General features: G+C 43.4%; 1 protein-coding gene across 1 annotated transcript in view; it reads left to right on the forward strand.

Annotated features, from left to right (window-relative positions):
* The window catches only part of aadat (aminoadipate aminotransferase), an 84,316-nt gene extending 75,547 nt beyond the window's left edge, over positions 1-8,769 (forward strand). The window contains exon 15 of the mRNA XM_069941344.1: positions 4,031-8,769. Within this exon, the coding sequence (XP_069797445.1) occupies positions 4,031-4,072 (42 nt within the window). The 3' untranslated portion in view covers positions 4,073-8,769. The remainder of the gene's footprint in view (positions 1-4,030) is intronic.
* Positions 8,770-13,130: the final 4,361 nt, after the last annotated feature.

The following is a 13,130-nucleotide window of genomic DNA, read 5'->3' on the forward strand; positions in this document are numbered from 1 at the left end:
AGGAATGGTCTTCCAAATCCCTCCATGTCCTTGTCACTCCAAGTACCTTCTATCTACCACTGTGGCAGCAGTTAAGAAGGCCTATGGGATACTGGGCTTCATTAATAGGGGGATTGAGTTCAGAAGTACAGGTCCTGTTGCAGTTCTGGTCAGCTCATCAAAGGAAGGATGTGGAAGCTATGGCGAGAGTGCAGAGGAGATTTTGTTACCTGGATTTGAAAATAAGTCTTATGAGGCAAGGTGAGCAGAGCTGGGACTTTTTTCTTTGGAGTGTAGAAGGATGTGAGGAGATTTAATAGAGGTCTACAAGATTATGAGAGGCTTAGATAGGGTGGACAGCTGGCACCTGATTCCCAGAGCAGGAATAGGAAACACCAGAGGATGTGAGTACAAAGTGAAGGGAAGGAAGTTTAGGGGTAAGTTTTTTTTTACACAGTGAGTTGTGGGATGCCTTGCCAGGGATGGTAGTGGAGGCTGAAACATTAGGGGCATTTAAGAGACTCTTAGACAGGCACATGGATGGAAGAACAATAGTGGGTTATGGGCTAGGGGGGGCTTTAGTATATTTTTAATTTATGGGTCGGCACCGCATCAAGAGCTGAAGAGCCGGGGAGGAGTCACGTGATGGAGTAGTGGCTGGACGGTGAACTCCAGCCCTCTCCAGAAAAGTCGGGAAAAACAAAAGAAAACACAAAGGCACAGAAATAAAAGTTACAGAAAAGTGAGTATAAAGGTGGAAAGAAGATGGCGACAAAAAAAAATCGAAAGCAACGGTAAGAAGAGAGGAAGAGAAGACAAAGGAGGAAAAAGGTGAAGGCCTTACCTGTCCAAAGAGGCCCGCTGCGGAGAGAGAAACCCGCTCCCTCAGGTCGGTAAATAATGGACTACAAAAATGGCTCGCAGAGCCGAGTAAAAGTGCGCAACCGCGCATGCGCGAAGTATCGCGCATGCGCGATGCGAATGAAAAAAAACACACCGACGGGAGGGGGGACCAGCTGGGGAGTCGATCTCCACAGCCGGCAACGACAGCTGCAGAACACCTGCAGCAAGAAGAGACCACAGAAGACAATAGAAACAAGAAAGAAGAGGAGGAAAGGGCACCAAAGAAACAACAGATGGCCAACCCAGAGGAAGAAGAAGAGGAAGAATACAGGGAAATAAAAGAAGAAAAGAAAGGCAAGGTAAAGGATATACTTGCTCTTATTAAAGGATACATGGAGTCATTTAAAGAATGGCAAACACAGGAATTTAAGGATTTAAGAAAAAGAATAAACAACACAGAAGAGAAAATAAATAAAATGGAGATGACCTTAACAGAAATGGGAAAGAAAATGGACAAGATGGAAGAGCGGGCAGTAGCAGCAGAAATGGAGGTAGAAGACTTAAAAAAGAAATTGGAGGAATCTAATAAAAAAACTAAAGAGACACAAGAACTACTAGCTCAAAAAATAGATACAATGGAAAACCATAACAGAAGAAATAACATAAAGATAGTGGGCCTTAAGGAAGATGAAGAAGGCAAGAATATGAGGGAGTTTATAAAAGAGTGGATCCCTAAGACCCTAGGATGTCCAGAACTACAGCAAGAAATGGAAATAGAAAGGGCACATAGAGTATTGTCCTCTAAACCACAACCACAACAAAAACCAAGATCTATTGTAGTAAAATTCCTAAGATATACTACAAGAGAAAAGGTACTGGAGAAGACAATGGAAAAAGTAAGAGAGGGCAACAAACCACTGGAGTATAAAGGGCAAAAAATCTTCATTTATCCAGATATAAGTTTTGAACTCCTAAAGAAGAGAAAAGAGTTCAATATAGCAAAGACGATTTTATGGAAGAAAGGGTATAAATTTATACTAAAGCATCCAGCGGTATTGAAAATATTTATTCCAGGACAACAAAACAGACTATTCTCGGATCCAGAAGAAGCACGAAAATTTGCAGAACAATTACAAAAATAGACCGAGGGAGGAAGACGGGTAATGAGAGTTAAAATGATCACGATTGATATGTATGTGGGTAAAGAGGTATAAGAGTGAATAGAGACAATGTGCATACGTGAAAGTATCTGTACTTAGAGGAAAATATAGATAGTATAGACACGAATTAATAAGGGAAGGTAATGGAATAGAGAGAATAAGGAGGGAATTAAAAGAGTGACCTTTGTGACATATGAAAAGTGAAATCTTTTCTGGGGGAGGCGGGGTGGGGGGAAATAGCGGTCACTGCAAAATCAGTTGACGCTTGCGAGTGGATTCGCAAATCCAAATGGAGAGGGGAGATGTGGTTGTCCGACAAGGGATAAAGGACAACTCAGGAGGTGAAGGGGAGATTGGGGATAAATAAGATAGAAATAGGAGAATAAGGAAAATGTTGGATGTTGTAGGAATGTTGTCTTATAAAGAGTTGAAAATAAGAAAACAGAAATGGAAAAGGAGGAAAGGTAATGATGGAAAAACGGAAAGAGAAGATAAACAAAATATAAAAGGGCTACGCTGAACTATATGTCTTTAAATAGTAATGGAATACATAACCAAATTAAAAGGAAGAAACTACTAAATTTAAATGAATAAATGTATTCCATTAGAAAAAATAACATATAGGTTAAAAAATAATATTGAAATATTCGAACAAGTATAGGAGCCTTACATTAAATACAATAGCGAAAACCTACCGGGGACAAACATTACCTAAGTTGATGGAAGGAGAAGGAAAGAAAAGAATGGACTCAATAGAATTTCTGGTGTAATTTTGTTGAATGACAACATTGTCTGACTGGCTTAATGCAACCTAGATTGTATACCTAAAATGGATGAGAGGGGGGGGTGGGGGGGGTGGTTTGGGAGGAAAGGGGGGGGGGGGGGGAGAAAAAGTCACTGTATATGTGTGAAAAAGAAATAGTGTATATCATGGCTAATGTGATTTATGGTGTGAAAAATAAAAAATTTAAAAAAAAAAGAGCTGAAGAGCCTGTACTGTGCTGTAGTGTTCTATGTTCTAACCCTTGATTCGTAGAGTCATATAGCATGCAAACAGGCCCTTTGGCTCAACTTGCCCATGCCAACCAAATTGTCCCACCTACCCTACTCCTACCTGGCTGTGTTTGGCCCACATCGCTTTAAACCCATCCTATCCATGGATTCATCCACATGTTTCTTAAATGTTGCAGTAGTACCTGCCTCAATTACCTCCTCTGGCAGCACCTTTTCCCAGTGTGGTGAATTTTTTAAATCAGGGGAATAGAGCTGTAAATTCTTCTGCGCAAAACAAACAACATTCCCCTTTTGAAAATCGTACCAATACAGAAGGGTGTAATTGTTACGCATTATTTCCTAATGGGAATTTCAAACGCAGTGGTGATGCTTAACCATGGAGAAATGGTAAGCATTGGATGGTCTCGCCTCCTCAGAATGGCTGACCAGTTAACCCACCACCCTTCAAATGTCTTTAATCAGACAAAGCAAAATAAAAGTTTGGCACAGACTAGATGGGTTGAGGGGCCTGTTTCTGTGCTGTGGTGAGCTACGGTTCACTACATATTTCATTGCTTCAATGAACATCTTATATTGCACAAGGAAACATTAAGATAGATGATGGTCACGTACTTAACTTCAGCGGAAGCGGCGCCGGCCTCCGCTGATGACGTAAGCAATGCGACACATGGGGGTAATAGCGCGCATGAGCGGGGGTGTTAAATGTCAGTATACGGGTGATAAATCTCAGATGCAGGAGGAGGAGAGGGTCAAGATTACCTGTGTGGCGGTGAGCCGATGGTCAGAGGAGTCTAGCTGGGTGGTGTTTTGGGGAGTTGAAGAATGCAAGGTTTTGTGTCATGAATGATAAAAGAAAGTCGGCTTCATGGTGTGGCTGAAAGAAACGCGTGAGTGTATTGTTTATTTGTTTGTAAGCTGTGGTAAATCAGTGTCATTACACAATATATAAATTCCAGGTTTTCTTTTGTCTTTTTGTCTTCATTTCAATAATGGGTTGAGTGTTCCATACTTAAAAGTCTTTCTTGTTCTTTCAGGGTTTACAAAGACTAGCTGCACTCATCAAGGAATCATTATAGCAGTGGCTGGCAGATACGATCTACAAATCAAGCCTGAAGCAAATTTAATCAAAAATTACCTTGCCCTTTTTTCTAACTCCCATGTGTTTGAATCATCTTATTTCACTGCTAGACCCCAAAGAAGGAGCTGCTGAGTGCTCAGTCAGTGTCAGTTAACTCCTGGATGTCACAGAGTTGAAGGATTCTACAGCTCGGAGGCAGGCCTTTCGGCCTGTCTGGTCTTTGCTGACCAATTTACCTGCGTTGAGCCCAGATCTATCAGAACCTCTCCTATTCATACATCCTCCGAAGGACAGATGGATAAGAATCACCTTCTGTAGAAAGTTTGACCCACTATCTTGTCAGGTCATTTTGAGGACTCTAAAGCCTAGAATATGGAGCAGGAACAGGGCCTTCAACGCACATCTCTGCTCAGCTTGATGTGTAAATTAATTAAAACACTGGTTCTTTGTATCTCTCTAATCCCTACCTGATCATGTCCCCATCTAGAAACATTTTAAATACCACTACTGTATCTGCTTCCACCACTACTCCTGGCAGCCCATTCCACGCAATCACTGCTCTGCGTTTTATCAAAACTTCAGAAGAATATAAAAGGAGCAAGAGAAGGCCATCCGGCCCATCAAGCCTGCTCCACTATTCAATAAGATGATGGCTGGACTGCTGATAGCCTCATCTCCACCTACCTGCCTTTTCCCCATATCCCTTAATTCCCTTATACTTCCTCGCATTTCTCCTTTAAACTCTTCTCCCTCAGCTCACCCACACCTTAAACATTTGTCCACTCGTATGTGGCATTTTTACTCTGGGGACATATTCTCTCTACCCTATCAATGTCTCTATCAGCTCTCCCCTCAGCCTCTGACACTCCAGGGAAAATAACCCAAGTTTTTCCAACTTCTCCCCATGGTTCCTCTTCTCTAAACCAAGTCTCATTGCGATAAATCTCCTTGGTATCCTTTCCAAAGCCTCCACATTCTTCCTGACCAAAACTTCAAGTGCCGTCCAGATTCAAGGTTCCTTTTATTAACACGTGATAATACATTTGAAAATGTAACATTTATGATATACTTTGATTTCTGCTTGTCAAACCCAAGTTTTATACAGCTGTAGCATAGCATCTGTTCTTTTCTACTCAATGCCATGCCCAATGAAGCCAAGGGTACCATATGCCTTTATTACCACCTCGCCTACTTATATGGCCACTTCCAAGAAGTTATGGGCCTCAACCCCCTGACCTCCTTGCACATTAATGTTCAGGTTTGCCACAGGTTCCAGATGCAGTGATTTTCCAGCAGAGCAGTAGACAGGCAGGGGGATCTGGGAACCCCCTGAAAGTGGTGTCACAGGAAGAGAGTGGCTCCATCACTCAAAGTATTGAGTATAGGAGTTGGGATGTTATGGTGAGGCCAAATTTGGAGTATTATGTGCAGTTTTGGTCACTTAACTACAGGAAAGATATAAATAAAATTGAAAACGTGCAGAGGTTTACAAGGACGTTGCTGGGACTTGAGTTACAGGGAAAGTTTAAACAGGTAGGACATTTTTCCCTGGAGTGTAGAAGAATGAGGGGAGATTTGATAGAAGTATTCAAACTTATGATAGGTATAGATAGAGTAAATGCAGGTAGCTTATTCCATTGAGGGTAGATGAGATACAAACCAGGGGACATGGGTTAAGAATAAAAGAGGAGAAGTTTAGGGGAACTTCTTCACTCAGTGATGGGAGTGTGGAACGAGCTGACAGCTGAAGTGGTGAATGTGGGGTCAGTTATAACATTTAAGAGGAATTTGGGCAGGTACATGGATGGAAGAGGTACGGAGGGATATGCACTGGGAACAGGTCAGTGAGACTAAACAGAAAAATAGTTTGGCACAGACTAGAAAGGTCGGAACCCAAATATAGTATAAGTATGTCACAGTGGGAAAAAAAAAACCACAGATGTACAGAGAGAGACCAGTTGGTACAGAGTCATTTTGCTATTTAGGGATGTGTTCAGGAGTCTAATAATGGCAGGAAAAGAAATTTTCTTTGGATCATGCAGTACGTGATTGAAAACTCCATTAGTGAGATTTGAACTCACAGCTGTTAATCTCGACCTCTGAGTTGCAGCTATTTAAACCACTGTGCATTATGTCAGTAAAAATTATTTTTTTCCTTAAATACAGTACTGTCACTGGACTACGTTATAGGCTCCCTGTAGACGCTTCATTTCTCTTCATTTTATCAGCTGATAAAGGTGTATAAAATATTGACAGAGTGAATGCTCCCCCCCAAAAAGATGATTCTAGAACTAGGGGACATAGATTTAAGGTGAGAGTGGAGAGATTTAGGAAGGTCATGAGGAGAAGACAGGAAAATGGGGTTGAATGGACCAATACGTCAACATGATTTGAATGACGAGCACCCTCGATAGGCTGAATGGCCCAATTATGCTTCTGTCTCTTGTGGTTTTATGCAGTTGAGGGGCAACATTTTACCCAGGAGAGTCCATATCTGGAGCAAACTGCCAGAGGAAGCTTCAGAAGCAGGAAGAATTACCACATTCAAAAGGCATTTGGACAAGTATATGGATAGCAAGGCTTTAGACCCATGGTTCTCCACATGTTTCTTCCCACGAAGTAATCCCAATGCCTCTGTGATTAGTAAGGGATTGTTTAAGGTGGTATGTGGGTGGGAAGGGAAGGTTGAGAATCACTGCTCTTGACCCAATTGTGACTGAAATATTTGGCTTAAGAAAAATTGTCATTGGCCCATTTCCTTTGGAGTCATGAAACCCTGCACAGAATAAGTCAATGAGGGACGATTAAAACAGTGGATTTCAAACTTTTTCTTCCCACCCACATACCACCTTAAGCAATCCCTTACTAATCACGGTGCACCGATGGCATGGGGATTAAAGTGGGATGTGAGTGGAAAGAAAAAAGTTGAGAACCACTGCTTTAGATCATAAGTTATAGGAGCAGAAGTGGGTCGTTTGGCTTATCGAGGTCATTCCACCAGCTGATCCATTCTCCCATAACTTTTGATACACTGACTGTTCAGATGCCATCAATCTCTACCTCAAATATACCCAGTGACCTGACCTCCACACCCCCCTGTGGCACCAAATTCCAGAGGCTCACCACTCTCTGGCTAAAATAAATACATCCCAATCTGTTTAAATGGGTGACTTTTAAACCTGAAGTTGAGCGCTCTTGTCCTGGGATTGTCTGCCACGGGAAACAACTTTGCCATATCTACTCTGTCTAGGCCTTTCAATATTCAAAATGCTTTTATGACCACCCCTACCCCTCCTCCCCATTCTTCTGAACGACATGGATCTTATGCAGGCAAATGGGACTAGCCCAGCATGATAACATTGTCAGTATGGAGGAGTTGGGCAGAAGGGCCTCTTGCAGGTCAGGACTGTCATGTTGCCACCTTCATTATGACCAGCTAGGACAACACAGAGGCAGGGTGGTGAGGGCTTCTGCACAGCGTCCAACAAGCTGGGATTGACCCTGAACTCTGGTACTGTCTATGTGAGCTCTGTGCCTTTTCCTTGCAGCTGCACTGGGTACCTGTGGATGGTCCACTCCCCTCTCATATCCCACGGGAGGCAGGTTCATTGGCCATGGTAACCTCTGTGGTGTAAGTGGGATAGCACAGGATCAGCTGGGGAAAGGTTGATGGGCTCACAAGGGAGCTTAGCTTACAGGGAACGAAGTGGGTGAATGGTACTGATTGTCGGAAATGGATTGAATGGCCTGGCACATGAGAAATGCGAATATATTCAGCCTCTCGAGGTGTCTCTACCATTTGATATCATGGGTGACCCAGAGTCACTTTCCCATCGCCTCTTTGGAGCTACTCAATAACTGAGCATCCAAGGCAGGGTGAAACGGAGAATACCGCAGCAAAGAAACTTCTCGCCTCGGACTTGTACAGCTGACTCCTTAACCTGAGACAGTTTTGGACAGAGTGCTATTAGAGTCTCTATAATCCCATAGAGCCTAATTACATCTGCAATCAATCACCCCTGTTTCAAAGAATATACCTCCACCCAACACATGACTTGGGCAGCATCCTCAAGGTCTGACCCAATTATTGCAAAACACTAAAGTCCTGAGAAACTCAGCAGGTCCCACAGCATCCCTGATGCGTGGCCTGCTGAGTTTCTCCAGCACTTATGCTTATGCACTACAATTGCAGCGTCTGCAGACTTGTTTAACTGGCCCAATTATTGACCTTACCACCTTCCCTTTTATTCTCTGCCTTCTCCGATGAAGGATCCTTAAGAACAAGGGAGTGAAGCAGGAGGAAACCCTCTCTCCCACACCAGCATGGCTGATGTTAACCTCGGTGCATTTCCTGTGCCAGTCCTACTTCAAGCACGGTTAGTGTAGTGGGTTTGAATCCGGCGCTGCCTTTAAGAAATTTGTACATTTTCTCTGTGTCCTGTGTGGGTTTTGACCAGGTGCTCTGGTGTCCTCCCATCTTCCAAAAAATGTACAGGGTTGTTGAGTGTAATTAGACGAAGTGGGTTTCATTGGCTTTCTACTGGGGTTTTTTTAAAGTTAAATCTTTGATTCCTGAAACAGTTTTTCCATAAAAGTCTTTCTTTCAACGGGATTTGCAGCTCGATAGGTTTTTTAAAAGGCACCAAAATTCATTTGCACAAAGTCAAATAAATGGTGTGACCATGTTGAAATTTTCGTGACGTGGAGTGGTGTGATTGTTTGCATTCTTCTAAGCATTTGCTGACATCATCTCATCTTTGGCCAAGATTTTCTTGTCTGATCGCCATGTCTTTGCAGCACCAAACATCATTGCCAGCACCAAACATCATTGCCAGCTAGAGAAACTGCAGTAATAACACAACGCTGGAGAAACTCAGAAACAGGGAATTATGTATAGCAAAGATACAGAGACAACGTTTCAGGCTTGAGCCCTTCATCAAGGTGTGGAAAAATGTAGGCAGGCTCCCAAACAAAATGGTGGAGGGAGGGTGTTGTTCGGGTTTGTGTGGGTCCCACAGGTTAAGAACCAGACCAAAGTGGAGGTACAAAGTACACATTTATTTCAGAGATGGAAATGAAACAATAATGATTAGTTAAGCAAACTGCACGCACACACAACACACGGGGTAAAATTACGCTTTGGATGATGAGAGAGAAACCTACAGAAACTGGGGAAATTACAAGAGCATACACATTCAACAATCAGATCAAGCTGATATTATGTGCCCCCCCCCCTTGACCAGTATGGACACGGCTCTGCTACATAGCCTCAAGACTCACCCCAACCCAGTGTGAAAGGTGCTACTTAAATGCCACGAGGAGTCCAAAGAAACAACAAAGGGGTGCATGGTCCTTTATAGTTCTGGGGGCCAATCATAAGGGACAGTGTGGCCAATGGCTGGAAGTCAAGTGCAAGAGCTCAGCAGGGGTGAACTGAAGTGGTTCACCTGGGCCAATTAGGTGAAGGTCAGGGCTGAGTTTGGGTGGGCTGCCTTGACTGCAGCACCTGGTGATTTAGGTGGGCCAATTGTAAGGGTCACCTTGATGGCTTGGGGTGAGTCTTTGACCTTGATTGGCAGGTAGTGTGTCCTCCAAACAGGAGCAGAGCAGGGCCACCCTTTGGTGGGCATTGCCTCTCCATTACAGAGGGGCAGGAGGAGCACAGTCCTACAGGCAGGATAAGGGAGGGAGGGAAGTAAGGGGCTCTGTGAATGGAAAGCAATAGGGCTGGAGAGCTGGAGGAAAGGAGACAATGGGAATGAGAAGGAAGGGAGAATGGAGAATAGGGTAGCAGAACCCGGAGAAGTTGAAGTTAATGCCATCCAGTTGGAGAGTGCCCAAAGGGAACATTGAGTGTTGCTTCTCCAATTTACGGTTGGTCTTGGTTGGACAGCACATGAGGTCATAGGCAGACGTTGGCATGGGAGTGAGGCATGGATTGAAATAGTCGGCTGCTGGGAGAACCCTGTCACACTGATGTGGACAGAGCGAAGGCACTCAGTGAAGCAGTCTCCCAGTCTGCGTCCAGTCTCTCCAACGTAGAGAAGGGCATAGCAGGAGCACCGGATGCAGGCGATAAATCCTGCACATCCACAAGTATTGTTTAGAATTAGAACTACAGTTGCTGGAATCTTGAGTGAACAAGCTGGGAGGGCTCAGTGTCCATGGAGAGAAATTGTTGGTCAACCACCATTTTTCTCCATGGATGGTGCCTGACCTGTGGACCCTCTTCAGCTTCCAGGTGAAGACAGCTTTTCAAGTTGATTTGTCACCCCATTGCACCCGTACAAGACAATGAAACAACGATCACTGGTCCACAGTGCACAGACGCACACGCGAACATAGCACACATACACAGACCATCTAAACATATACACAAGACAGGTATATTCTTAATAAATAGTAGAATCATGGAGTGCTGTTATGCTGCATCCAAAATCCCTCATCAGCAAGGTTTTCTGTGATGACAATTACATTGAGATTTTGTTATGAAATTCTTGCTGCAACTGTGAAAAAAAATACACACTAAATATTAAAAAATAGATAGATTATAAATATTCAGTTATCCAAGTGCAGAAACAAGTGACAGCAAATTGTAAGTCCTTTTGTGGTGTTGGGACAGTCCCTGATTAGTGCAACAAGGGGTGGTTTAAGAGCCTGACAGCTGTTGGAAAGAAATTGTTCCTGAACCTTAGAAGGGCTGGTCTTCAGGATTCTGTACCTTCTGCCTGAAGGTAGCAGGGAGAAGAGGTTGTGAGCAGGGTGATGGAGATCCTCTATGATGTTGCCTGCCTTCTTGAGGCAGCGCCTACGTTCACACCATCACTGGATGGGAGGTTGGAGCCTGTGGTGGACCTGGCTACGTTGGTTACCTCCTGGAGCCTTCTGCATTCCTGGGCAGTCAAATTCTGAAAACAGTGGGCATGTGTGCGTATAAAAGAGCGACTGAATATGCACACGAACCATTGTGGAATTCAAACCTTAACTGTAGTTAAGTAACTATAACTCCCCGCAATCTCAGTTGGTCAAGGCAGTACCTGCCAGAGATTGAAACAATTAAAAAATGGGGGTGCTCAAGAGGCTGGAACTAGGAGGTTATAGATACACCGAAGAACTGGTGGATGGTACAGTGACCCACTTGTGGAGCCAATGTCTTAGCATCAGAGAACTCGGCTCAATCCTCATGGGGCATGCAGAGATGCAGCACAGAGAGTCTGGATCTTTGGGCCATCAACCCAACACTGACTGTCAACCAGGTCAAGTCAAGGTTATTGTCATCTGATTGAACGAGTACAACACGACAAAACAGCATTCTCCGGTCCTCAGTTCAAAAGCGTAGACATACAACCAGACATTACACACATACAGACAATCAATACATATGCAGGACAAGTATTATAGCTATAATAATTATTGTTTTGTACAAACAAGAGTCTCAGATGGTTAGTGTGAACCTTTGGTTGGTCAGCATTCTCACTGCCTGTGGGAAGTTGTTCCTCAGCCTGATAGTCCTGGCTCTGGTACTCCTGTATCTCTTTCCTGATGAAAGATGCTGTGTGAAGGGGTCCTCAATGATTTTGCATGTCCTCTTCAGACAACAATCCTGGTAGATCAAGTCGATGGGGAGGAGAGAGAAACCAGCATTTCTCTCTGCTGCTCTTACGGTCCTGTGGATTGACCTCTGATCCATTTCTCTGCAGCAGCTGGTACCACACTATGATGCAATTGACCAGGATGCTTTTGATAGAGCTCCTATTGAAGGTTGACATAATGGTGGCCAGTAGCCTAGTCCACTTTAGTCATCGCAGGAAGTGTAGTCACTGTTCCACCTTCCTGACAAATGAAAAGGTGTTGAGTGTCCACGATAGATCACTAGTTAAAAACTCCAAGTAACTTAGTGTTCTCCACTCACCACTACAGAGATGTTAATGTTTAGGGGAGGATGGTGTTATGGGGTATATTATATATAAATATGTCTTTAAAAGAGATAGATTGTGGGGGTTTAGTGTAGGTCACTTCACAAACAGATATTTACACTTCACATCTCATTTAAAATGCCAAAACTTTGCTGAAGCCAGACATTCAGGCACCGAGTGCCTTTGCAAAGACAATGAAACTGCTTTGAAAGGGATATTAAAAAGCAGGTGCAAATGATCAGTCCAGGCTCAGAGGCTGATAAGATCTTTCAAATATTGGGTTTGGAGACTTGGGAGTTGTTGTTTGGGTTTCACAAGCAGAGAGAGATTTTAAAAAAAACAAACAGGATTCTTAGAGAGAGAGAGAGAGAGAGAGAGAGAGAGAGAAGTCAGTTCTACAGTTCTGCAGTTGCTTTTGGAGACTGCAACATGGAATGCTGGCAGGCTTGTTGAAAACCCCATTTTGAAGATGGGTTGTGAGTTCTGAGTTCAGCCTGTTCAAAACCTTTGTAGTCCTTACAAGAGGAAATGGCTGGCTAGAATGTTTCTCCTGAAATAAGGGAAATGAGAGGAACTCTGTGGTGACCTGGAAGAAGTGGTTATCATTTGGAAAACCCATGACGGGGCAACTTTCCTCGGCAAGACATTGAAGTGGCTGATCAGAGGGAATCAGTTTGTGTGTGTCCAACAAGCAACAAATCTCTCTGAAACCAACAAGAACCTTCCTGGGTGGTAACCATTTAAAGTTAAGCACCAGAGCTTGGTGAAAATTCATAAACGTTAAATTCTGTGCACAGTATAAGAATTGCCTGATACCAGTGAACTTGGAGAAGTGAAAAGAGAATGATTGAACTGTGAATCAAAGAACTTTCCTGAACACATGCACATTACATACATGTGCGCTTAGAATTAGAAGAGAGTTAAGTTAGGTTAAGTTAATAGTTATAAGTTAAAGATTGATCCATTTTTTATGTTTAAAGAAAATTAAAAGTAACTTTTGTTTAAGTAACCATTTGTCTTGGTGAATTTCAATTGCTCCTGGATTTTGGGGTCCTCTGGGCTCATAACAAAGGTCGTTCCTGGTCCTCCTGAAGTCCACGATAATCTCCCTTGTCTTGTCCCAGTTGAGACTCAGGTTGT

The sequence above is a fragment of the Narcine bancroftii genome, chromosome 1, assembly GCF_036971445.1.
Source record: "Narcine bancroftii isolate sNarBan1 chromosome 1, sNarBan1.hap1, whole genome shotgun sequence".
Lineage (NCBI taxonomy): Eukaryota > Metazoa > Chordata > Chondrichthyes > Torpediniformes > Narcinidae > Narcine > Narcine bancroftii.